Source organism: Opisthocomus hoazin, chromosome 5 (assembly GCF_030867145.1).
Source record: "Opisthocomus hoazin isolate bOpiHoa1 chromosome 5, bOpiHoa1.hap1, whole genome shotgun sequence".
NCBI classification, from domain to species: domain Eukaryota; kingdom Metazoa; phylum Chordata; class Aves; order Opisthocomiformes; family Opisthocomidae; genus Opisthocomus; species Opisthocomus hoazin.
The window spans coordinates 1,810,627-1,838,096 of NC_134418.1; the positions used below are offsets into that span (position 1 = coordinate 1,810,627).

The 27,470-nt window shown below is 52.4% G+C and overlaps 1 protein-coding gene across 5 annotated transcripts in view; it reads right to left on the reverse strand.

The window, feature by feature from the left end:
- EXOC6B (exocyst complex component 6B) overlaps positions 1 to 27,470 on the reverse strand; it is a 368,403-nt gene that overhangs the window by 181,022 nt on the left and 159,911 nt on the right. For 4 of the 5 annotated variants that reach the window (XM_075420231.1, XM_075420229.1, XM_075420228.1 and 1 more), the window contains 2 exons: positions 21,573 to 21,749; positions 9,916 to 9,984 (listed from right to left, as the gene is read on the reverse strand). In XM_075420231.1, the coding sequence (XP_075276346.1) occupies positions 9,916 to 9,984; positions 21,573 to 21,749 (246 nt within the window). The remainder of the gene's footprint in view (positions 1 to 9,915; positions 9,985 to 21,572; positions 21,750 to 27,470) is intronic. The other variant, XM_075420230.1, reaches the window with a different exon arrangement.

The window sequence follows — 27,470 nt, forward strand, 5'->3', positions numbered from 1 at the left end:
CAGGGAAATTCTTTGCAAATCAGTGCACTTCCGTCTCTATCACTTGTTATTTTTGAGATATCACCGCTTCTGGACACCTCAACAAAGCTCTCTGGGGTAGCTGAGGCATTTTCCAAACATTCCCGGGACCTTTCTGAGCCCCAGCACCCGGAAATGGAGCAAACCTTAGGAAGAGTCTTCCCACACTCACACAACACAAATAGTGGTGCTGGTCTTCATGGTCATTCAGCCGGCCTGTATTCTGCACCACTCAAGGTGAACATCTCCTAACAAAATCAGTCCTGATATTGAGCACCCTGGAACCCAAGAACCCATAGTAGCTAAAATACCATAGAAAAAGACACGGTCCCAACAAGTGGAAAAAGCTAAATGTTGCAATAAAAGCTGAAAAGCTGATCTGAGGAACCACAGCACACTCAGCTTCGCTTCAGTCCCCAGGGAAGTCATGAGCTGAGTCCTCCTGGGACACGTTTCCAGGTGTATGGAGGAGAAGGGGACTGGGGACAACCAGCACGAATTTAACAAGAAGCTATGCTGACGATCTGCTTGCCTTCTGCGACAGCATGACAGCACCTAGGGATGAGGGGAAAGCAGTGGGTGTCATTGACTTTAGCAAGGCTTTTGAGATGCTCTTCCACATCATCCCTGTGTCCAGGGTTGGATGTCACAGTCTGGACGAGTGATCAGCTGGATGGGCAAATAATTGGCTGGGTGGTCATGTTCAGAGGGCCGTGATTAACGGGTTGTACCCAACATCGGAGCTGGTAACAAGCAGGCAACCACAACAGGGTCTGGGAGAATGAGGAGGGGACTGGAGCATCTCTCCCATGAGGAGAGGCTGAGGGAGCTGGGCTTGTTCAGCCTGGAGAAGAGAAGGCTGAGAGGGGATCTTCGAAATGCCTCTAAATATCTGCAAGGTGGGGGTCAGGAGGACGGGGCCAGACTCTTTCCAGTGGTGCCCAGTGACAGGACAAGGGGCAGTGGGCACAAACTGAAGCAGAGGAAGCTCCAGCTGAAGATGAGGAAGAACTTCCCTCTGAGGGTGATGGAGCCCTGGCCCAGGCTGCCCAGGGAGGCTGTGGAGTCTCCTTCTCTGGAGATATTCCAGCCCCGCCTGGCCGCGGTGCTGTGCAGCCTGCTCTGGGTGACCTTGCTTGGGCAGGGGGTTGGGTTGGGTGACCCACAGAGGTCCCTTCCAACCCCTGCCATGCTGGGATTCTGCGATTCTGTGACCCGTCCTGCTTAACATCTGCGTCCGTGACCCGGTGGGGGCAACCGAATACACTCACATGCTTTGCAGATGACACCAAACTGGGGGGAAAAGTCAACAGACCGGAGGGCAGGGCCACCATCCGCAGGGTCTTGACATGCTGGAGGAACGGGCTGACGAGAGCCTGATGAAAATAAGCCAGGAGAAACGCCAAGCCCTACACCTGGGAAGGAAGAACCTCTCGTAGCAACACAGGCCGGGGACTGCCCGCCGGGGGAGCAGCTCTGTGGATGAGGACCAAGAACCTTGGCAGACGGCAAGCTGAACACGGGCCAGCCGCCTGCCCTGGCAGCAGAGGCGGCCAACGGCTCCTGGGCTGTATGAACAGGAGCAAAGCCAGGAGATCGAGGGAAGCGATTATCCCCCTCTATGCAGCGCTCGTTAGGACTCCATCTATACCCCGCATCCAGTTTTGGGCCTCCCAAACGCAGGAAAGACACCGACCAAGGGGAGCGAGTTCGCTGGAGGCCACCAAGATGGTTGGGGCTGGAGCACTCACCCACAGGGGAACGGAGGTTGTTCAGTCTGGAGGAGTGGCTGCGTCGGGGGGACCTAACGGCCACCTTCGATACCTGCAAGGAGGTGATGGAGTAGAATAAGTTGCCCTGAGCAGTTTTGCAGCCTTGGCCCTTGGAGGTTTGCAAGACCAGGCTGGATAACGCCCTGAATAACCCGGTCTGACCTCAGAGCTGCCCCTACTTTTGGGCAGGAGACCTCCTGAGGTCCCGTCCATCCTGAATGATTCCACCAAATACTGAAGAGACACAATATATTTTCCACAGTGGGGACTAACAGAGCCAGCCTCTTCTTCTAGCTGCTAAGAGTGGAACGGGATTGAGTGAATCTGGATGAAATCAGCTTTCAGTGTAAAATCTGAGAGCATTTTCAGTGCAGAGCTTTGCAAAGCCCTGGGAAAGCAGGGCGGCTGTTCCCAACCTCAGGTGACAAGAAGTCTGCATCCGGGCTATTGTAGTAAACCTCTTTTTTCTTCCCCACCCCCCCCTCCCTGCTAACATGTCTGTTTTCCAAGCTGAATAGTTTAAGAATCAAGGCTGCCTGTGATCATATCTAAGCCGGCTTAGAATGAACACTGATTTCTTTGCTGCTTCTTTGATCGAAGCCAAGTGGTTTTCTCATGGGTAATAAGGTCACGGGGTTAAAAGAGCAATATGACAATTACAGAAGTCAAATCTCTTGCCACCGCAGCCAGCCGCGCTGCCCAGGGCCCATTAGCACGTAGGACCGAGCGGTTATCGCAGGTCACTGACACCAGCTCGCTCTAATGGCTTTTCCTGTGTCCTTATCAAGCCAGCGCACAAAGTGGCTCACCCCCAGCCTTCCCCTATGATCTCCGGGCGGTGTTTATAGCTATCGAACCCCACCAGGCACCGGCGGGTCAGCCAAGTCAGCAGACAGCGAGATACGCCAGGACGCGGCGATGGGACAAGCCGCAAAGTGGCGGAGACGAACAAGGAGTCACCAGAGACTTCGAGAAGGAAAGTTTTTTTCCACTGCTTCCCTCCCCCCCCCGCCTCCAAAAAACAAAATACCACCAAGTTTTAAAGCTCCCAAGGACACGGAGGGAAAACTTTACAACCCTGATCTCAAAAATAGAAGGAAACCACAGACTTTCCACGGTAGGGTTTGTGTTGCAGAAGAAACAAGTAGCGTTACAAAGAGAAAACAGAGACGTTTTCATCCGAAGGAGAGGGCTGGGTAGCTCTTACTGTTTGCAGGGTGGTTCCTACAAGAGGCTTTCACATCCCTTGAAAGAAGAACTTCAATTGTTTTGCCCCCCCCTGTTACCGAAGAACAAACATTTTGGTGGGGACGCGGGCGGTGGGGAGGGGGCAGGACGGACCAGCAGAGGAGCCACCCGCCTGCCTATTTATGAGTCCAGAAAGGCAGCAAAAAAAGGATTAACGGAGGCAGCACAATCGCTAGCACACTTAAAGAGGAATAAAAAATATATATATCTATTATTTAAGTGGAGGGCTGGGACGAGACGAACGACCGGCCGCCGGAGTCGCGGCATCTCCCACCCCAAAGGCTCGGCTTGGAGGTAGAAATCCGTGCTTCCCGTCCTCAGCCTCGAGCCCCTGAGCCACTCAACCCCCGTGCAGCTCCTGCAACCGAAACGCAGCAAATCTCAGCGATGAGCAAAAATAAACCCAAGGCCACGCCGGCTCTGCCCAGCCAGGAGATCTAAACCACCCTGTTCTTCACTGAAACGGGCAGGCAAAAATGTGCCAAGCGGGCACAGCCCATGCACAGCGCACGCGTTTTAACGCAGAAGTTTAAAGACTTTTCTATCCTGATTATTTTTAGTAAACTGTGGGGTTTTTTATTACTTGTTTGACATTTTTTCCCCTTCCCTCATGTACTTTGTGCATCAAAGCAGCTTTAGGGTTAGGGAGGCTCGGGGCAGAAGCAATACAGCAGATAAAAACGTCAGGGGCGAGATACGACAAATTTATAGTAAATACCTGTCAACTGCTATTTATCTAAATTATCCAGATCTGGGATTCTCCAGGAATACTTCATCAACGAGCAGGCAGCTACAGTTTTAAGCCTGTATTTACATCAGAATCTGCTCTCTTTTTCTTTTTTTGGACACTTGTTCTTTACCCTAAAACGACCCCTTTGTAGCTGGGATCAAAGAGCTGGGAGCGTCAATACCGGTGTCTTCACCAACATGTGAAGAACCTCAAAGTAGTTAGCAAGCAATTAGCATAAAGCTAAAAAAACCCACCTAGCTAAGGCAAACCCTAAATGAGTACTAACAGGCACCAGCACTGGCCGGAGCAGGAGCTTCAGCAGCTTAAATCACCATCAGCTGCCTCTGAGACACCATCTCGGGAGCACCCTCCGCGCAAACCACTCTGACTTTCTTTGGGTTTTTTGGTTTTTTGGGTTTTTTTCAATTCCTTTCTGCTCGGCGTTCACTCTTTGCGTTCTGCCTTCCTACAGCTTAGGGGAAACATGAAACAAAAACCTGCTTTTCATTTTCTGTTATGTAAAGCAAAGCCATCCCATGTCTTGGCGTCGAAATCCAAGGCACCCAACAGCTGCTCAGATGCTCCAGCAGATAAACCATCTGGCCCAACCCTCACCTTTCCTAATTTATTTTGGACATCGATCAAAGCAACTCCCGCGTTACACAGACTTTGGTCAAAGACAACATAAAAGATAAAAACGTCAATGGCAAAATCACTTCGCTTGAAATATTCTTGTTCCTTCTTTATATAATAATACTACCGTTTTCAACACACTTCTCTGTTAACTCCAGGAGAAGATGTACCTGATACCAACAGCCCAGCAGCCCAACCACGCTGCGGATGAATCACAGAACCACAGAATCACAGAATAGTAGGGGTTGGAAGGGACCTCTGTGGGTCATCTAGTCCAACCCCCCTGCCGAAGCAGGGTCACCTACAGCAGGCTGCACAGGACCTTGTCCAGGCGGGGCTGGAATATCTCCAGAGAAGGAGACTCCACAGCCTCCCTGGGCAGCCTGTTCCAGTGCTCTGTCACCCTCAGAGGGAAGAAGTTCTTCCTCATGTTCAGATGGAACTTCCTGTGCCTCAGTTTGTGCCCATTGCCCCTTGTCCTGTCGCTGGGCACCACTGAAAAGAGCTTGGCCCCATCCTCCTGACCCCCACCCTGCAGATATTTAGAGGCATTTCGAAAGTCCCCTCTCAGCCTTCTCTTCTCCAGGCTGAACAAGCCCAGTTCCCTCAGCCTCTCCTCGTAGGGGAGATGCTCCAGTCCCCTCACCATCCTTGTAGCCCTAAATGTCCTCACACAGCACATCGCTGCCGTGCGGAAGCTAAGCAGGGTTTAGGGACTACGCTCGGCTCAAACCAGACACGGACTTTGGCCAATTGACCAAGGAGACCAGGACAGGCCCCACGACTCACGCGCGACGGCCCTGCCGCCGGCTCCTGCCCTCAACCCCTTAATATGATGCTCCTGGCATCTGAAGAAGACCACATCCATGGTTCCAGCTAGGCTTTTTCCGGTTTTCCTAGAAGAGGACACTGCGCATTTTTCTGATGTTACCAGGATTCCCATCGAGGCACCGAGGTTGTTCGGTGGATAGTGATTCACAGAGCCACAGGATAACAGAATGGTCGGGGTTGGCAGGGACCTCTGTGGGTCACCCAGCCCAACCCCCTGCCCAAGCAGGGTCACCCAGAGCAGGCTGCACAGCACCGCGGCCAGGCGGGGCTGGAATATCTCCAGAGAAGGAGACTCCACAGCCTCCCTGGGCAGCCTGGGCCAGGGCTCCGTCACCCTCAGAGGGAAGATGTTCTTCCTCACCTTCAGCTGGAGCTTCCTCTGCTTCAGTTTGTGCCCGTTGCCCCTTGTCCTGTCGCTGGGCACCACTGCAAAGAGTCTGGCCCCGTCCTCCTGACCCCCACCCTGCAGATATTTAGAGGCATTTTGAAGGTCCCCTCTCAGCCTTCTCTTCTCCAGGCTGAACAAGCCCAGCTCCCTCAGCCTCTCCTCGGAGCAGAGATGCTCCAGTCCCCTCCTCATCCTCGTAGCCCTCCGCTGGACTCTCTCCAGTAGCTCCTCATCTTTCTTGAACTGGGGAGCCCAGAACTGGACACAGGACTCCAGATGGGGCCTCCCCGGGGCAGAGCAGAGGAGCGAGGAGAACCTCCCTTGACCTGCTGCCCACACTCCTCTGAATGCACCCCAGGATGCCATTGGCCTTCTTGGCCACCAGGATTCGCACCAACCTGAAACCCAACCTGTCAGCTGAAAAGCCTTTTTTCATGTGATTCAGAGTATATTTGCTGTGTGCAGAAAGCAGAGGCAGGGTGAGGATTTGTTGTTCTAGGCACCGTTCAGAGACACAAACCCAAATCGTGAAACCAAAGGGTTAGTGGAGCAAAGAATGGTTCTCCGTGCGTGCAACCCCATGTATAAAACACGCAAATACCCTCTTGTGATGTTTTGTTCGACATCTGCTGATACTCAAAGCCTCCCCTCCACCCATTTCTTCCTCGAGACGCCGTCAGCCGGCCCGTTTCTCACCAGAAAAGGAATCGCCCCATGAATAGTCCCATAAAGCATCCCACCAGAGCCTGTCCTCCCCGGAGCCGCCACCACGCCAAGGTCCAACTCGCAATTAACCCCCGCCTGACCTTCCTTCACTTTCTTTCCCCCTCCTCTGCCCTTCCTGAGAAAGTTCAGCGTTTCCTGGAAAAAGTCTCCTCGCCTGTTTGATATTGTACTTCGCCTTGGTTGCTGAAGGAAGGATTTACAGGTGCCTGGCCCCCTCCGCAAGACCATGACCGGAGCCTGACCTCCCGTTACAATATGTGAACTCCTGCCCCGCTGATAAGGCTGGCAGATATGAGTAGGATTTTTCAAATAATCCTTTGGGAATTTATAAGCAGCACGGCCATAAAACCGAGGTGACTGGAAGGTCGATTTCACTAAAAATAATAAATATCTCAATGTTTATTCAACGTGGGCCTTTTTAACTGCAGGCCAAGCATTTAGATAACGCTATTGTAAATGACAAATATTAGGATTTTTTTGGTAACTATTACATTATGATCCTTCCGTCTGACACTGATGTGGCCGTTTCCCTCGATGCTTGCTGGATCCCTGACATTGTTCAACCCAAGTCGGGCCTAGAAAGCCAGGGCAGGATTCAATCGCAGGTCAAGAAGAGGACAATTTTCTTTTCAGGAGCCTTTAATACGGTCGGTTACCTTCTTCTCTTGCTCCTGCCTCACCAACACACCTTCTCTAGAGCTCTGCTGTATATTTCTTCTCGTTACTAGGGCTTTGGGCTGAAATACAGAAGGAGTGGGGGAAGAAGGATTGCATGATCTCAGCTCAGGACAGGGTGGAGGACGCTAATGCACTGCCATGAAAGTCCTGCCCCAGGTCTAACTTCAACATAGAATCATGGAATGGTTTGGGTTGGAAGGGACCTTGAAGATCATCTGGTTCCAACCCCCCTGCCATCAGCAGGGACTTCTTCCACCACACCAGGCTGCTCAGAGCTCCGTCCAACCTGGCCTTGAACCCTGCCAGGGAGGGGGCAGCCACAGCTTCTCTGGGCAACCTGGGCCAGGGCCTCACCACCCTCATGGGGAAGAATTTCTTCCTAATATCTCATCTAAATCTGCCCTCTTTTAGTTTAGAGCCATTCATCACCACGTCCAACGCTCTGTTCCAGCTCCAGCAGAAGACAACCCCGTTCAGGTCCTCCGCAGAGCGCTGCCCATGAAACCCGTCTCTGAGCAGCCGCATCTCCCTACGACTCCTCCAAGGACCAACTGCTATTCCAGATTAAAAAGTAAAGCAAGAAGACAGCAACAAAGCCCCGAAGCAAGAACAAGACCATTTCAAATGTGCAGACCTGCTATGCCCACCAGCGAAACCTCTTCATCCCTTTCATAACAGCTTTATGTATAAATACACAAATAAATACCCTTGCATTAAACAAACGCGCAGAAGCTCCACAAATAGGATCCCCGACCCTGTTTTCATTATACATCGTCTTGACTGAAGTTTCTCCAAGGAAAGTGACACTTGGAAATCCACAAAGCGTTTCAGAGCAGTTGTAATCTCCAATTAGCACACTCCCTGACCCGGGCTCCCAGCGCCGGGGTTGAGGAGGAGGTTTTTGTCCAAGATAAACAGAGTCACACATTTCGCGTAGGTTAACTTCTTCATTCCAATAAAATCTCGCGGCAATGGAGCCAAATTGCATAATTATTAACAGATGAGGGCACAGAAAGATTTTATAGGAATGTTTTCTATGACAATTCTTTTCCTTTCGCAAATTCATCTGTACGCATTGCCGGAGAAACTGGCTTCAGAAATGCCTTCAAAACAATTCTCGCTCAAGCCCGGCTCCGCCGCGGAAAGGGAGGAAAGCTGCGAACAGAGCGCTCCTTTCATCTGCTGCCCGGGCTTCGGCGTGGCCAACCGCAGGAGAAGAGCCCGCGGCAAGCTCCCTCGCCCCGAAGGACCTTACGGAGCGGGTGCGAACACCACAGGTTCTTTGGGCCTGCAGATCACAGAATCGTAGAATCACAGAATCATTGAGGTTGGAAAAGACCTCCAAGATCATCAAGTCCAACCGTCAACCCAACCCCACCACACCTGCTAAACCCTGAAGTGCCACATCCACATGGTTTTTGAACCCCTCCAGGGATGGGGACTCCACCACTGCCCTGGGCAGCCTGGTCCAAGGCCTGACCGCTCTTTCAGGAAAGAAATTTTTCCTAATATCCAATCTGAACCTCCCCTGATGCAACTTGAGGCCATCGCCTCTCATCCTATTGCTGGTTACCTGGGAGAAGGGACCAACACCCACCTCACTACACCCTCCTGTCAGGTAGTTGTAAGATGTGAGGCTCGTACACAGCTGGAGGCATTGCTGAAATTAAAAGTTGAAGGGAAAGCTACAAAGGGCATCTTATCCGCCCTTGTTCTAAATAAATAAGTAAAAAAAAAAAATCAGTATCATATGTACTCATAACACCTCGGAGAAAACGTAGCTCATCCAGCAGCCCACATCTGCCGAGACGGGAGCGCTCTCGAACAGTTCTCCAGGTCATGGCATGGTTCAGAGTAACGCTTTTTAGCCCATAACCAGACACCAACCCACAACAGAGATATTCAAGACCCGCCTGGACAGGGTCCTGTGCAGCCTGCTGTAGGTGACCCTGCTTCAGCAGGAGGGTTGGACTAGATGACCCACAGAGGTCCCTTCCAACCCCTACTATTCTGTGTGATTCTGGGAGACTGGGAGTGACACAGTGCAACGGTGGATTTGGTGGGACGGCAGCAAACCCGCTCCTGTCAGACAACGTTTGAAGAGCGGTAAAGTTCTCCTGAGCGCAGCAAACTATACTTCTAAAACCAACTTTTCCCCCGCAACTCCTTCATTCACACTGAATCATGAAGTTACTGTGCTCAAAGAAGAATTCTTGGAGGAAAACTATCTGACCAAGAAATGTGTGTATTGTAAACCCAGGGCGTCCAAGAGTTGGAGAAAATCTCCCTTCATCTCTGTGGCCTGCATGAAGTCACTGTAGCTTTTACCAAATCCATCCATCACCGGCCTACTTTCTGCTCCAGGTAATGCACTCCCTAGCTAGGTGAACATTGACCAATGCTTTGCAACCCCCTCCTTCCAGCAGCATCAGTGGAAGGAGCAGCACCCCGTCATCATGTTCAGCCTGGAGAAGAGAAGGCTGAGAGGGGACCTTCGAAATGCCTCTAAATATCTGCAGGGTGGGGGTCAGGAGGATGGGGCCAGACTCTTTCCAGTGGTGCCCAGCGACAGGACAAGGGGCAACGGGCACAAACTGGAGCAGAGGAAGTTCCAGCTGAAGATGAGGAAGAACTTCTTCCCTCTGAGGGTGACGGAGCCCTGGCCCAGGCTGCCCAGGGAGGCTGTGGAGTCTCCTTTTCTGGAGATATTCAAGCCCCACCTGGACAAGGTCCTGTGCAGCCTGCTGTAGGTGACCCTGCTTCGGCAGGGGGCTGGGCTGGGTGACCCAGAGAGGTGCCTTCCAACCCCAACCATGCTGTGAGTCTGTGATTCTGTGATTCTGTGTCATCTTCAAACCCCAGTCCAGCATCCGCAGCACGGAGCTACTCACCAGGACAGAGTATATGTGCAGGCATCGGTACACCGGCGAGAAGTCCACCAGGTCCTGGGCCCCGGGCACCTAAAAGAGAGCAGGGGACCAGGGTGAAACACGCAGAACGCATACAAGCAAGCACCATTCTAACTCATGACATATCGTGATATCGTGGAGTGCAACTCCACGGCAAACCCAACAGAGCGCGGCACCAAGAGACCAGGTACCTCACAATTAGAGTGAGTATTGCTATTACTACACTACACTTCATTGGTATCCACCTATCTCTGTCCATATTTACATTTTCTAAAGTTTCTCAAAGTAGGGAAATTTCACTGAGCATTGCTCTCGCTCCCCGAGGAAACCACGGGGCAGCATCTGGCCCCCTGTTCGCCAGCTCAGCAGAGCTTTCAGTCTGACCACGGGCTTCAACACCAGCACAAGCGTTGGCACGAGCCCTTCTGCTTACGCAACGGGGTGGGGGGAACCACCTCTTCTTTTCTAGATTTCCAGTTCGATTTCTTTAAAAGCACAAATTCTTTTTTGTTTTTTTTCCCTTAACAAACAGGCGCCGCGCAGACTCCGGCACCTTCCAACAACACGGCGAGCCTCGCGCGGGGACGAGGAAGCGCGTTTCGGCAGGGTGGGACAGAGGGAGGGAGGGCGAGAGGAAAGATCAAAGCAGAAATCTGCATACAAGAAGCCTGTGTCCTCTGGATGGGTTCAAGCCAACGCAGCATTACGCTTGTTGGCCAAGGCATAAAGCTAAGGCAATCCTCCTTCTCCCCCAAAATCCAGAGAGGAGGGGAGTGTTCTGTTGACATGTGGTGGAAAAAAGAGGAGAAAGATGAAAGGGACCAATGGACAGGCCTAGGAAACATGTTTATTTTCTATATTTTTAATTATGCTTAAGAGGCATTTCTGCTAAAAAGGAGGTAGGATGAAGAAGGGAGAAGTTTCTAGCTGGGTGAGGGTATGCAAGCCTCCACCAACGTTGCCCAAAGCGCCTGGGGCGAGCGGTCCTCCTCATCTCAAGCAGGGGAGTGCAGAGTCGGGGGCTGGAAAGGGAAAAGAGGGGATTTTCTTGCACAGCCTCCTGCGTAACGTGGGGCTGGAGCTGTGAAAGTCCCCCCTTCCACGCAAGGAAACCCAGCCCTCGGCGCCACATCGGGTCCTGCTTAGAGCTGAAACCACGAGAGACGCGATGGAGACGGGCAGAGCTGCAGCACGGGGTGGGAGCACCCACCGGCATCGCGCCCGGGCCCCCCGACACTCGACAGCCCCAGCCCGGAGCTGCAGGGAGGGGAAGCTGCCGGCTCCTCGGCAGACCAAGGCTGGCTGGCCAGGAGGGAGGACGGTCTCCGAGCGAGGGACGGGGCTGGCATCGCCTCCGTCGCCATTTCCACGGCGAACCCGGCCGTTCAACGCGCCCCAGCAGAACCGAGGGCAAGTGGCTGTGAAGCACAGCTCTCCCCCAGCATCCCTCACCTTTAACAAGGCTGAATTTGACAACTGCACACACAAGGCAGCAGTTTTATTGTTTTAATACCAATTTTATCCTGTCTCCCAGGTCCTTTATTTTCCATTTGCGGTCTCCCGGGCCTCCTAGCGCTCCCTAAATAGCTCCCAAATCCAGATTTCACCTATTTGTGGACACAGATATCGCCTCGCTGTATTCCTCCAGCATTAATCACAGAATCACAGAATGGTAGAGGTTGGCAGGGACCTCTGTGGGTCACCCAGCCCAACCCCCTGCCCAAGCAGGGTCACCCAGAGCAGGCTGCACAGCACCGCGGCCAGGCGGGGCTGGAATATCTCCAGAGAAGGAGACTCCACAGCCTCCCTGGGCAGCCTGGGACAGGGCTCCGGAACCCTCAGAGGGAAGAAGTTCTTCCTCATCTTCAGCTGGAGCTTCCTCGGCTTCAGTTTGTGCCCATTGCCCCTTGTCCTGTCGCTGGGCACCACTGGAAAGAGTCTGGCCCCGTCCTCCTGACACCCACCCTGCAGATATTTAGAGGCATTTCGAAGGTCCCCTCTCAGCCTTCTCTTCTCCAGGCTGAACAAGCCCAGCTCCCTCAGCCTCTCCTCGTAGGAGGGATGCTCCAGTCCCCTCCTCATCCTCGTTGCCCTCCACTGGACTCTCTCCAGCGTGACTGGAGAGAGCGTGACTGGTCTCCAGTTGGTAAAACACTAGAATGCTCCAGGCTCTGAATCCCTGACTTCAAAACTGCTGGAGATGGCCGAAGCAGACGGGCAGCACCGGCGCTCGCTCGACCCAGCCGTCCTCCAGCGACCACCATCAGCGTGGAGAAGCTGGGCTGGATGGACCCGGGTCCACCCTCGCGTTCTCTCGGGGAGGAGCGATCTGTCATCCCTCCACATCACCATCAAAGCAGGCGACGTTCGCCCACAAATCTGAAGTCAGGATCAAACGGTTTTTGCTCCTCTAGGATTCGGGGCGCTACTTGAACATCGTCCATGGAGAAATATTTCCGATAAAGGTTTGTGAAATCGGGAGATTGCCAAGAGCGGAGTTTACTCCCCCAGAGAAATTCTTTCAAAGCAGACTGCAACATTTTCGCAGTCTCTGATCTTCTGCAAAAACTTTTAAGCCCACACACACGCACTCACAGACAAAAAACGCCGGCCTGTTCTGCAGAGTGAACTTCTCCGAGGCGTTCAGAGCTTTCAAATCGCTGCTCTAGGTGGAGGCTATCGGACCTGGAAGCGCAAGTCCTGGACCACAGGAAAGCATTTTCCCAAGGATGTGTAGTGATCAGACAAGGGGGAACAGCTCTAAACTAAAAGAGGGCAGATTTAGATGAGATATTAGGAAGAAATTCTTCCCCATGAGGGTGGTGAGAGCCCAGGCTGCCCAGAGAAGCTGTGGCTGCCCCCTCCCTGGCAGGGTTCAAGGCCAGGTTGGATGGAGCTCTGAGCAACCTGGTCTGGTGGGAGATGTCCCTGCTCATGGCATGGGGGTTGGAACCAGATGATCTTTAAGGTCCCTTCCAAGCATTCTATGATTTCATGATTCTATGATTTTGCGAACAGGGCACCACACACCCAAAAACCGCGCTAGGATTTTACGCAGGGTACACACGGACAATATGTTTTAAGGAAAAGAACAGACCGCTTCTTCTGCGTGTAGCCATAGCCCTACTCCAGAAGAAATGATAATTCTGTCATTTGAAATCTTTCACAGAATCACAGAATGGTGGGGGTTAGCAGGGACCTCTGGGGGTCACCCAGCCCAACCCCCTGCCCAAGCAGGGTCACCCACAGCAGGCTGCACAGCACCGCGGCCAGGCGGGGCTGGAATATCTCCAGAGAAGGAGACTCCACAGCCTCCCTGGGCAGCCTGGGCCAGGGCTCCGGCACCCTCAGAGGGAAGAAGTTCTTCCTCATCTTCAGCTGGAGCTTCCTCTGCTTCAGTTTGTGCCCATTGCCCCTTGTCCTGTCACTGGGCACCACTGGAAAGAGTCTGGCCCCGTCCTCCTGACCCCCACCCTGCAGATATTTAGAGGCATTTCGAAGGTCACCTCTCAGCCTTCTCTTCTCCAGGCTGAACAAGCCCAGCTCCCTCAGCCTCTCCTCGTAGGAGGGATGCTCCAGTCCCCTCCTCATCCTCATAGCCCTCCGCTGGACTCTCTCCAGTAGCTCCTCATCTTTTCTGAACTGGGGAGCCCAGCACTGGACACAGGACTCCAGATGGGGCCTCCCCAGGGCAGAGCAGAGGGGAAGGAGAACCTTCCTCAACCTGCTGCCCACACTCCTCCTAATGCACCCCAGGATCCCATTGGCCTTCTTGGCACCCAGGGCACGCTGCTGGCTCATGGTCAACCTGTCATCCACCAGGACACCCAGGTCTCTCTCCGCGGAGCTGCTCTCCAGCAGGTCCGCCCCAAGCCTGACTGACCAGTACAGCCCTCTGCATACACAGCATAGCAGAAACTATCTCTGTGGCTAGCTTAACGCTTTGCACAATCTAAACATCTCTAATATTTACATATGTAGATATTTATCTAACATTTAGATATTCAGACATTATCGAAAAATTCAGGCTTAGCCCATCCCCTTGAGCAGTGACTCGATTTTCGCAGCCGCAGCTGCACTACCAGTCTTCAAAAAATAAATAAATGTCTGAGTTGGAACTCGACAACGAAAGGAGGAGGAGAGCCGCCCCAGCAGCAGGACCGATTGCTCCCCTGACGTCTCCCCTTCAGCTCCATCTTTTTTTTTTTTCCCTTTTGATTTGCAGAACAAAGAATTTATTCATCTTGTCCAAAAAATTTTCCCAGTCCACAAAATATTGAGCTTCCCAAAGCCCGTTACCAGCCCCGCAGCCGCACGCTCCCGGCGCGGGGAGCAGAGGCAGACCTGTCAGTCCCCGTAAACAGCCAAACCCTCGCTTCTCGATTTTTGCAGGAACTTTTTCACCCAAGTTCAACGCTGCCTGCAGCAAATTTAACCCGTGGAAGGCGAGATTTCAACGGCAACGTTCAACCGTAGCTGCCACCGAGGCACGGCTGGCCCGGAGTTCAGGGATGATCTGGTCTGGCTTCAGACAAATCCGTGACACAACGTCTTGAATCGCCGATCCTCGCTCGTTTTTGACGTGAAGACATGACACAAGCACAGATACATTCGCCCCTCTTTCAGTCAGGGGAGGAAACCCTCCAGACTTCAACACCAGGAACTCAAGGGAGATGTTCTGTGAACCTTCTCATGGGCCCGTTGTCTGCGGTACATGGATGAGCCGGAGCAGAGGAACATGAGCACACACGACACCGCACCCCCAAAGGCTCAAGCCCAGTGGAGGACATTGAGGAGGTTGGGTCTCTTCACGCAACGCACACAGTGCTGAAAGCGTCCGTTGACTTTCTGGAGTAAAAGTCAACTGCTGAACGTAGGGTTGGTTCTGCTTGGCACCCAGCTCAGGAGCCCTCAGCACAGAACGGACCTGGAGCTGTTGAAGCAGGGCCAGAGGAGGCCCCAGCAATGATCTGAGGGCTGGAACCCCTCTGCTGGGAGGAGAGGCTGGGAGAGCTGGGGCTGCTCAGCCTGGGGAAGAGCCGGCTCCGGGCAGACCTTTTTGGGGCCTTCCAGTACTTAAAGGGGGCTTATAAGAAAGATGGGGACAATCTTCTCAGCAGGGCCTGTTGGAATAGGACAAGGAGTAATGGTTTTACACTAGAAGAGAGGAGATTTAGACTGGATGTAACGAAGAGATTCTTCACCATGAGGGTGGTGAGGCCCTGGAACCAGGTTGCCCAGAGAGGTGGTCGATGCCCCATCTGGAAACATTCCAGGCCAGGTTGGACCAGGCTCTGAGCACCCTGATCCAGTTGAAGATGTCAATGCCCATGGCAGGGGGTTGGACTGGACTGCCTTTAAACCTCCCTTCCAACCCAAAATATTGATTCTGTGATTCAACAAATCTCTTCGGGCACCAGCAGCAACGAAACACGTTACCCCACGCTGAAAGGAGGTACAGAGCAAACCGTGCTGTCGATTTGCTCCATGTTGTGTGGCCTTTGTGTTCTGTGACTGTCCCAGGGTGTCCCATGGCTTAACCTCAGGGAAGAACCCGGAATGTGTTTGCACGGTCAAGAAGATGCTCGGGGTACCGTGGTACTGGACGTGGCCAGGTGGCCCCACCTAACAAAGCCATATATCAGGGAAAGTCAAGAGAGGTCTCTGGGGTCCCTGCTCTAGCTCCCAAAATATTTGTAAGAAATTTGTAACGCTCGCTTAGAGAACTACAACTTCTTCCTACAGCCAGGTCAACCTGAGGGAACGCCAGAAGCGTGACGAATTCTGGCTACGCCTCACACCTGCTGACGTCCTGGGTGCCAAACCTCTTCTCCAAACAGCAAACCGTCTGGTATTTGTTGGTTTGTTCTTCAAAGACAGCTGAGCGGCCGCAGTTCTGAAGCGCGATGCCCTTCCTTAGAACTTCCCCTCTCTCACAAAGGAGCACCGGGGAGTCCAGTTCAGCCCAACCACTTCACAGACACCTGACCAGTCGCTTTCGGGGACAAGAAGAAACGAGGCGCAACGCAGGCGAGTTCGTCCTGCCGCGTTCAACGAGACGACAAAAGAAAAGGCCCTGAAAATGAGAAGAATCTGGACGGGGCTTTGTAGTTTTCTGGACGCTTTTCACTACAAAGGGAACAGCTGGCACAGACTGAGGAGACTGGGGAGCTACTCACTGTGAAATGCAAATTCTCCTTCTGCAGCTCCACATTCATAAAAACCGAATTTAAGCCGTCTCCCAGCTCGCTACAGCTGTGCCCGCTCCCTGATTATAGCGGCAGCTTCCACCTCAGTGAGGCATCTGTACTTCAGTGGGACAAGTCTGGACCATGACGTCTCCGAACTGGAGAACTCTAAAGGAGTGGAGAACCACATCTCATATTCATCTTCTTGAAGGCAGCTGGCAGAGCTCTCTTATCCCACTCCAAGGGAGAGAATGATCTACACTGGGATACACGCAACTGCATCCGCAAACCCCTTCGGCTCTTTCTTCTCTTTCAAAGCTTTTCCTGTAAATTTTGCTGCAGGGATGAAGGAATTGCTCCATATGGGTGAGGAACCATGGGATCTCCAGAACCGTGTGTCCAGCCTAGGTGGAGAACTCCACAACCGCAGCCTGGTGAAAGGCCTCAAATACTTCCTAGAGTAAAAATCCATAGATATGTATTTATCCCACTTTTTCCAGCCTATGCACCAGGATCAGGAGCTCTCCTGCTTCAGCTTCATCAGAAATACCTAGGACCACCTCGATCTCACTTCTGAGTAGGAGTGGGTGCAAGGAGTCCTTCATTCTTCCCTTTCCCTATTCAACCAGTTGTCACTGGCTGTCTTCCAAACAGAAACCTGCGGGTCCTGGTTGGCTTCATTGGCTACGAGATGTCAGGAGCAAGAGCTACCACTGTGGTCTTTGGACGCTTCAGGATCATTTCTTTACTTCTCTGCTGACTTCATTCTACAAGGGGCCACCTGTGCTTTCTTCTCCAGGTTTTCTTGTTAGTAGCATTCCGTGTCTTCTCGAGAAGCACACGCCTGAGCAATCTCCGAGAGAGGCAGAGCACAGCAAATGACATGTGCCCACTTGATGCAGTACAGTCCCCCCAAGCCCAGAAAGCCTTCTCCAGCGCTCCAGGACATGGGGGATGTGCAGGAAGCGAGATGCAGTTCACCCGCACTCAGGACAACCAACACGTTGAACAAATTTAAGCGATTAGGACTAACTCTGGAGACTCAAACTCCTTATTAATAGTATTCCTGCACAGAGGAGATAATCAGAAGGAGAAAGCATCACACCAGAAGATGAAAAGCTAGGAATGAAACCGTCAACCACGAAAAGCAATTTCGCAGTTGGCCTGTAACTTTGGAGAACCCTTACCAAAGAAGCTCCCATTAACGTTCTACACACCGTACTGGTTTGGGCTGGGCTGGTGCTCGTTTTCTTCCCTGCAGCCCATAATGATGCTGTGGTTTAGCTGTGTGACCAAACCAGTGTCGACAACACACCAGCGTTTCACCTCTTGCTAAACCGTGCTTGCGCAGCGTCAAGGCTCCTCACTCCGCACCCCTCCAGCAAGCGGGGGCTGGGCGAGAGGCCAGGAGGGGACACTGCTGGGACAGCTGACCCCAACTGACCAAAGAGATCTTCCACACCACGTAACATCACGCTCAGCAATAAAACTGGGGTAAAAGGGGTAGGTTTTTTCAGTAGTAGACATTGCTCAGACACTGGCCAGGCATCGGTCTGCCGGTGGGAGGTGGTGAGTGATCAGCTTTGCATCACTTGGTGGGTTCTTTTCCCTTCACTTATTACTCTATCTTTACCTCGACCCATGAGCTTTGTCACTTTTACCCTTCACATTGCCTCCCCAGGTCTGCTGGGGCATGGGAGCTTAGCCACTGGCCAGGGTCAAGCCACTAGACACACGACACTCCTTCAGATACAGAATCATGGAATCATTTCGGTTGGAAAAGACCTCTAAGACCATTGAGGCAGCATTAGGTTAGTGGTCGGACAAGTCCACCACTAAACACATCCCTAAGCACCACTTCTAGAGGTCTTTTAAATACCTCCAGGGATGGGGACTCCACCACCTCCCTGGGCAGCCTGGTCCAATGCTTTATCACTCCTCAGGTGAAGAATGCTTCATAATATCCAACCTAAACCTCCCCTGACGCAACTTGAAGCCATTGCCTCTTGTCCTATCGCTGGTTACTTGGGAGAAGAGACCTACACCTGCCTCACTACACCCTCCTGCCAGGCAGTTGTAGAGAGCGAGAAGGTCTCCCCTCAGCCTCCTCTTCTCCAGACTGAACAGCCCCAGTTCCCTCAGCCCCTCCTCATCAGACTTGTGCTCCAGACCCCTCCCCAGCCTCGCTGCCCTTCTCTGGACACGCTCCAACCCCTCAATGTCCTTCTTGGAGTGAGGGACCCAAAGCTGAACACAGCACTCGAGGTGCGGCCTCACCAGTGCCCAGTACAGGGGCAGGATCCCCTCCCTGCTCCTGCTGGCCACACCATTCCTGATCCAAGCCAGGATGCTGTTGGCCTTCTTGGCCACCTGGGCACACTGCTGGCTCATGTTCAGCCAGCTGTCGACCAGCACCCCCAGGTCCTTTTCTGTGGGGCAGCTCTCCAGCCACTCCTCCCCAAGCCTGGAGCGTTGCGTGGGGTTGTTTTGACCCAAGTGCAGGACCCGGCATTTGGCCTTGTTGAACCTCATACAGTTGGCTTCGGCCCATCGATCCAGCCTGACCAGATCCTTCTGTATAGCATTCCTACCCTCGAGCAGATCGACACTCCCACCCAACCTGGTGTTGTTCATAAATTGACTGAGGCTCATCCCCATAACTGATAAAAGACGTTAAACAGAACTGGCCCCACCACTGAGCCCTGGGGAACACCACTTGTGACCGGCTGCCAACTGCATTTAACTCTTTTCACCACCACTCCCTGGGCCCGGCCATCCAGCCGTTTTTTTACCCAGTGAAGCATACAGCCATCCAAGCCACGAGCAGCCAGTTTCTCCAGGAATGCTGTGGCAGTCGGTGTCAAAGGCTTTACTAAAGCCTAACTAGACAACATCCACAGCCTTCAGATGTGGCCTTCAGCCACCCATGACACTCCTTCAGATTTAGCGGCTCCATTTCCAGATGTGAGATCTATTTGTACTAATAAATAAATCATTTACTTTCCAAAAAGGAAAAGACCCCCAGGTGGCAGGAGTGTGGGGAAGAGCTAAGCTCATCAGGATCCAAACCCCTTCTCCTTCCCTTTTCCCCCCTAAGACAACAGTGGGGAGAGGAAGAGGAGGAGGAGAGGTCTTGGCCAGGCCGAGCAGACTGGGGGGCTCCCACCCTGTTGCGCCCCGGTTCATCACCACGGACAGCACCCGCTGCCACCGCCCTGGACCCCTCCGGGCCCCCCGACCCCGACTCTCCCTGCCGCATGGGCATCCCTACTACGGGTTTACTCACTCACTGCCAGCCTGGTGTTAAATGCCCCGGGAGATGGGGCTTCAGCTGCCTCGAGGCAATTCCGCTCATCAAACGACTTCAAAGATTCCTCCCAACTGCGCCATACAAATTATCGGCTTTAAAGTCTTCCCTCCTTAATGTTTTCCTTACACTTCTCCTTTTACCCTTCAATTCTAATTGAAATCCAGTTCTAATTTCCAATTCCAATTGACTCAAACTCTGCCTACACCACGAGTACCGCCACGTCCCACGCTGCCTCACGGTTTTGCGAGAACCCACTCCACAGAAGTGAGAGATTTCTAGAGAGAGGTGGAACCAGAACTATTGAAGGACCAGATTTTTCTTTTTTTAACAGGGAAATATCAAAATAGATCTATTCAAATCAATGCTTGTTTTCAAAAAATGTGCCCTCCCCGATCATTTTTCTTTTGTGTAACTTCTCCGCCATTTCCATTTTGAGGCAGGAGGAGTAAATAGCCCACCCAGACCCACCCCAGTCCATCTAGAGCTGCGTGAGGGGTCTGGGTCGCACCCCGCAGCTTGGTCCCTGCGAAGTCAGTGGTCATCTCCTACGTCTGCTTTGGAAGCGCAGCAGAGATGAAGAGGAGAGAACCAAACGGAGGGGAAAAAGGCAGAACACGAGCACAGAACCACTTGAGCAACCCACGCTAAACTTCAGAAACTCATTCTTCATCCTCTTCTCTGGCTGGCCATGGACCACCAAACTCCGGGCAACAAACAGGACCCAACTCAGCTACAGGTTGCAGCTGAAAATAACGTTCTCTTGACCTAAGTGAGGCTTCAGCAGTAAGAGAAAAAGCATCCAGCTTGGCACATAAAACTTGCCAAAGGTTCAACGCGAGACTACATGGCTGCAGAAGACGAGCCCACCACAAAGCTCAACGCCTGGTGACCCACACCGCGAGCAGGCACCTCCACGCCGCCCTTCCCGGAGCACAGAGGGATGGGGCTCCCTCGCGTTCCGAGAGCCGCGAATCCCCGATGTCCCGCGGCGTGCGGTGTCCTCGGGCGCAGCGAGGAGAGGCCCGACGCTATCAGCGCGGTTGAGTTCTGTGGTTAACGACAGGCTGCCGGTGGGAGGAAGCAGCGGCAGGAAGGGAGAGAAAAAGAAGGGAGCACATCAAGGAATTAAAACTGCATTTCAGATAATCCGTCCCGGTGCAATCCTTTCCAACACAAAGCACGTGTCTGCTACCGAGACACGCGTCCCACAGAACAGGCCAAGTATCTCGCGCGCTACGCAGCAAGGCATCTTCTTTTCAATGAGGGACAGATAGAAAACTGCCTTCCCAAGGAAGCAGAGCAGCCCTTGGGCTGGGAGACAGAAGACGTGGGCTGTTCTGTTCTCACACAACGCTCGGCCCCTCTGCTGAGCCCACTAACGAGAACGGGCACGACGGTGCAAGAAAGCTAACGGGATCCTGGGGTGCATGAAGAGAAGTGTGGGCAGCAGGGCGAGGGAGGTTCTCCTCCTGCTCTGCTCTGCCCTGGGGAGGCCCCATCTGGAGTCCTGTGTCCAGTTCTGGGCTCCCCACTTCAAGAAAGATGAGGAGCTACTGGAGAGAGTCCAGCAGAGGGCTACGAGGATGAGGAGGGGACTGGAGCATCTCTGCTACAAGGAAGGGCTGAGGGAGCTGGGCTTGTTCAGCCTGGAGAAGAGAAGGCTGAGAGGGGACCTTCGAAATGCCTCTAAATATCTGCAGGGTGGAGGTCAGGAGGACGGGGCCAGACTCTTTCCAGTGGTGCCCAGCGACAGGACAAGGGGCAACGGGCACAAACTGAAGCAGAGGAAGCTCCAGCTGAAGATGAGGAAGAACTTCTTCCCTCTGAGGGTGCCGGAGCCCTGGCCCAGGCTGCCCAGGGAGGCTGTGGAGTCTCCTTCTCTGGAGATATTCCAGCCCCGCCTGGCCGCGGTGTTGTGCAGCCTGCTCTGGGTGACCCTGCTTGGGCAGGGGGTTGGCCTGGGTGACCCACAGAGGGCCCTGCCAACCCCAGCCATGCTGGGATTCTGGGATTCTGGGATTCTGGGATTCACCACACGCCGCACGGCAACACGCAGGACTGAGCGAGGTGCGAACACCGTTCGAGAAGCCACTCATCACCCCCAAACTGCCCATCTCCTGGATTTGATGTTATACAGTTACCTCTTCATCCTCATCCTCATCTTCAACATCCAGGATACCCGAATCTTGCTCTGACATGGGGCTAGTGTTTTTTACCTCCAGATCTGAGCTTGCGCAGACTTCTTTCTTGGACTTCTTTCCCTCGCTTATCCTGGGATGCTGTGACACAATATTGTCCAGGTTTCTTTGCTGCTGTGCCTAGGAAAAAAAAAAGCAGATTTTATGTTTTACGAGAGCATCCTCGCATTTATATATTTTTTTTTTTTAAAGCCAGAAAGATGCAATCAGTCATGAAATACGACAAATGAGACAAAATAAAACACACACTTCATGGGACTTTGAAATGTTATGTTTTTCCTAACCCAGATATTCCAAAAAAACAGAAGATTCATTTCAAAACCATTCGAGGGATTATGCAACAATACAAACAATATTCTGACTCTTCACAAATCAAAATGCCAAAGCCATCATACGGCCATATTGATCTATTTACAGCACAGATGCAGAAATATTAGCCCATAGGCCATGTGGTGACTGTCACAGGCTAAATTAAAGGACGTACTTAACCGTTGGATTTGTTCCTCTTTTCAACCCATGTCAGCACAAAGCATTCCACATCTGGACCCCAGAGGTTCCTGAAAGCATTTTTGTGGTACCCCAGGAGAGCTTAATTGTACGTTGCTGATGTACAGAATGAGCTGTAAAAGGCATCGAACAAAAACTCGCTGGCGGGGAGAAGGACCACGACGCAGGGAGCTGGGCTTGTTCAGCCTGGAGAAGAGAAGGCTGAGAGGGGACCTTCGAAATGCCTCTAAATATCTGCAGGGTGGGGGTCAGGAGGACGGGGCCAGACTCTTTCCAGGGGTGCCCAGCGACAGGACAAGGGGCAATGGGCACAAACTGAAGCAGAGGAAGCTCCAGCTGAACCCGAGGAAGAACTTCTTCCCTCTGAGGGTGCCGGAGCCCTGGCCCAGGCTGCCCAGGGAGGCTGTGGAGTCTCCTTCTCTGGAGATATTCCAGCCCTGCCTGGCCGTGGTGCTGTGCAGCCTGCTCTGGGTGACCCTGCTTGGGCAGGGGGTTGGGCTGGGTGACCCACAGAGGTCCCTGACAACCCCTACCATTCTGTGATTCTGTGCACAGTGAATCGGCTTCATCTTAATTGCCAAGCATGGTAATTGGTAATTCAATTCAATATATATAGCGGACGCTGGACGTGGTCGCACCAGGAACTGGAGCTAAACCTTGCAGGAGGAGCAGCCCTGGGCTGTGCCATAGCACAATCTTGACCTCTAGTGGTTGGAGAGCCGTAGTATCCCTGATGTTCCCCACAAGCTCTCCTACAAGAGAAGTAACAGCTGAGCACGGGGACTACCAACCAAGCTCATTAAAAAGATCTCTGAAGGGATGAGTCTCAACAATAGGGATTCTCGCAACAAAGCCACAGGGAAAGGTCTGTCTGAACGCTGCTGAAGACAAAGTTTGCCAACAACGTCAATACTCGCAGCAATTGGGGGAAAAGGGGTATTTTTTGCATTAGAAATCTCGAACTTCAGAGGCATAACTCTATAGAAAGACATTGCAACATCACAGAAAGAGAATTAGGACTTCAAAAAGGGGAGCGGGCATTTGGTCCTTCTGAAGCCCACACAACAAAGAGATTCGAGGCTCGATTCCACTCTCAGATACGCCCATTTCTGACATAAGTTACTCAAACGAAGCGTAATGAAGTTATAACACTGAATCCACAGTAAATTACACCAAAAGCAAGCCCAGCGTACTCGTTAAAACCTCTCAAACTTATGTAATCTTTTTTCTTCTAGAAAGGGAAGAAATCAAAGAATGGGAAAACGCAAAGTTTTGGCTGAAACGCCGTGCTTGAAACGGATCATTAAACAGGGCGGTGCGAGATCCCAGCAGGAAAATCGGTCATGGGAGAGGAAAAATCTGGGCTAACAAGCTGAAGGGTGCTGCCGCTCACTCTGAACTTCACTGTTGAAGCCCTAAGCGTGTAACATTCAGCATTTTAGGCTGAACACAGAATTGGTCTCCACGGGGGGACCTTGTGGACATGTCCTTGGAGGACACGTTATCTCGGTCCCCCATCTCTTTTCAAACAAGAGGTATCAAGGTCTTCTTTCAGCTTCGGCTACGCTTACGAGAGGAACACGTGACATCCATTGACCAGATGTCAATAGTGATAAGATCCAAATCAAATATTGATAGGACTGGATAAATATTGGCATTGAGAAAGCCCCAAAGTCAAGAAAATCTGTCCTTCTACTAAAACACATCGCTCAACACCTGCATTCAAACACCCATGTTTTGCATTTCGCATATTTTTCTGCCAACAAACTGAAGTTTGTCAAGAGAAGAATTCTGACCTGAATTAAAGTCCAGGGACCTACTGAGAAAACAAAAAAAGAGGGGGAAAAAAAAATTATATGTATGTTCCCCCTCTCAGAGACCCACAAAGAGCAGCCACAGAGACGCTCCCAACAGCTCCAAAGCTTTTCAGCCCACCAAGAGCGATCGTTGCTCTTAGGAATTTGGGAGTGGAGGCAAGTTCTAAACTAGTAGATGTTTTCCAAGGTTTTCCACCTTAAAAACCGACAAATGGCCCCAAGGGAACCCAGTTGACGCTTCTTCCCTTCCAGCACACCCCAGCGCGTAGCCCCCGCCTCGCGCAGCCACGGCTTCACCGCGCGACGGGTGCAACCAGCCGGGAGCCCGAGGAGCCGGCGCGATACGAGAGGAGCTGGTCACCGAGGCGCGACGCTGGAACGACACAACGCGGGCGCCAGAAAAAATCGTGATTGCTTTTCCACGAGCAGGAGGGCATTTTCCCCCCGCCCCCACGCTTGGCAGGAAACAATCTGGACTGAAGTGACCTCTAAGTGAGAAATATGAAATTTTCTTTAACTTCGGTGGGCTTGGGTGATGTCACCGAGGTTTTAGTTTCACCTTGAGAGAAAGAGAGAGCTGGGGAGAGGCCCGGGGGAAGCAACGAAGGAGAAATTTGGGCTTAACCGCCAAGGAACTCCCCACTCCTACCCCCACCTTGTTACCCGCACCTTCCCGGGCTGGGGGTGCGGCAGAACCACCCTGCGATGGATCTGACACATGAAGGATGAAGAACGACCTGCAGAGCCCGAACATTTGGGTTTTAACGTTCTGTTTCACATCAAGGCATCCGCAGGGAGCGCAACGGAGAGGCACACTTCAGCGACCACATCAAAGCATAGGTGACACTCCAGCGTGCCCTCTGCGAACGGAGGGACCTGGGGCTATGGGGAGGCAAAAAGCCCTCGAGGGACCAAAATCAAAGAAAAAAAAAAAAAATCCCCTTACCTTTTGGTGTGGTTTACATGAAAGCAAGTGCATTTTTGTATTATTCTGTAAAATTGCCTCTATGATACAAGACTATCAACCTCTCGACCCTCTGCTTACCGTGACAATAAAAACAAAGGTAAGAAACCAAACGTCTGTTCGTAGCCACCATGAAATTTAGCAATAACCAACAAAGCGTTTGGTTCACGTCGCCGAAAACCCCTCCAAGCACAGCTACTCGCTTCCCCCGCGTGAGCAGCACAGCAGCCCCACAGCCTCCTCGCAGGGCAGGAACACCCAACGCTGCTCCGACACGGCAGCAATCCCAGTCCCCCTGACAGCAATGCTCCTTCCAGGCTGGTCGACAGAAGAAGCAAAGAGAGCTTTCCACCTCCATGTTCAGGTTCAGGTCAGTGACCTACGTTCGCTGTTGTAACTGGAGCAGGGTTGGCCATGGGGCCATCTAGGAGACCTTCATCTCCACAGCTGAGAAGTTGGGAGGTTTTGTTGGCTGAATACAACTGGAAGAACCCATCTCTTTTGCTGTTGTTCCTTGGGAAATGAAGAATCAAAGGAACAAGGAGAAAAAGAAGAAGAGAAGGCTGCGAGGGGACCTAATATATACTTACAAATATCTGCAGGGTGGGTGTCAGGAGGACGGCGCCAGACTCTTCCCAGTGGTGCCCAGCGACAGGACAAGGGGCAACGGGCACAAACTGAAGCACAGGAAGCTCCAGCTGAAGATGAGGAAGAACTTCTTCCCTCTGAGGGTGACGGAGCCCTGGCACAAGCTGCCCAGGGAGGCTGTGGAGTCTCCTTCTCTGGAGATATTCCAGACCCGCCTGGACAAGGTCCTCTACAGCCTAATGTACGTGACCCTGCTTGGGCAGGAGGTTGGACTAGATGACCCACAGAGGTCCCTTCCAACCCTGACCATTCTGTGATTCTGTGATTCTGTGAAAAGCTCTTCTGCCTCTATTACGTGTTTTCTTGTCCCAGCCATCCATCTCTTTCATGCTACCTGCACATCGCTCTGCCACACACTCAGCCTTGCAGGACGTGGCTTTGGGGGTTTTCCCCTCAAGCCTGCCCTACAAGAGTCCTAAACACAAGTTCTCAATATTTTTAGTCAGTTGTGAAACCGCTGCCGCAAGCTTTGGAGCAACGACTCCACCTTCACCACCCGTCACAACTCAACCAAGCCAACCCATCCGACCAAGCGCACAGACCCAACGCTCCCCACGGGAAATTAAATAGATTGGCTTAAAACACCAGTGGACACGTAGTAGTTGAATTTTTCGTCGTTGGGTTTTTAAAATTAACTTGGGTTTTTAAAATTAACTTGACTGCTTGAGATCAGGCGAACACGGCCCCAAACCTGCAACCCCAACGCGCGTCGCCAAGCTGGGGATGGTCACGGACGCTCCCAGGCTCTGCCTCCAGAAGCCATACCCACCATAAGGGAAAGTTGTTCTACCACCTACGTGGGGAACGAGCTCCTTTACAACTCAAATAGCTTTTTATCAGGTTTTTATAAGTTCACTTTGTCTTCTGCATCGCTTTGCCAACGTTGACGGCGAGCGCGACTCGCCTCCCGTCACCTCCACCCATCAACGAACTGACAATATTTACTTTTTAAGAAGAATCTAATTAGCTCCTTCCTGATGAGACGGGAGATAAGGCATGGCAAAAAAAAAAAGAGGTTTTATTCTTGAAAGGGAACGAAGTGCTGCTGCGGTTAGCGGCGGTGGTTTTGATTAGTTACTGCACATTTGCTGCTGCGATTGTTTTATGGACCCCTCTAACGGGCCGAGGCACCGAACTTTAAAATATCATTTCCCAGTATCCCTAGGAATGGGATACACACTCCTTAAACAGCGTTCCCGAAAGAAGCAGACTGGCTACGGGGGGAGAAAAAATGAACGTTAATATGAAATGACAGTGGGGCTGGCTCGCCGCCAAAGAGCCATTCGAAAGTCATCAACTCCCCCTCCGATCAGATAAAAGCACAGATTGTTACGGCGAGGTGCAAACTCCACACGCTGACACGGCTTCTGGGTTGAGTTTCAACAACAAGCCCGTTGCCCGTCAAGACGATAAGAGCTTTTGCCTATCTGCTTTCTCGGTGGTAACTGGTTATCAGAGAAAACAATTTGTCGGAGGTTTGGCTGGCAAAGTTCACCATCAGCGCAGGAAACGAGGACCAAGAGCGGGATTTTTAACTCGATGCCTGGTCATTAAAAATACAAGTTTACAAATGCAGCGGTCAAGAAGTTTGTTCTCCCCAACACCCTGCACGGACGCTGCTTCGACGTCCCACTCCTCCTCCCCTAGAAACGACCCTTCCGCCTCAGCCCACTGGTGCTAAACTCCAGCTCACGGTCCCGATATTCCCAAATCATGGAATCCCAGAATGGTCGGGGTTGGCAGGGTCCTCTGGGGGTCACCCAGCCCAACCCCCTGCCCAAGCAGGGTCACCCAGAGCAGGGGGCACAGCACCGCGTCCAGGCGGGGCTGGAATATCTCCAGAGAAGGAGACTCCACAGCCTCCCTGGGCAGCCTGGGCCAGGGCTCCGGCACCCTCACAGGGAA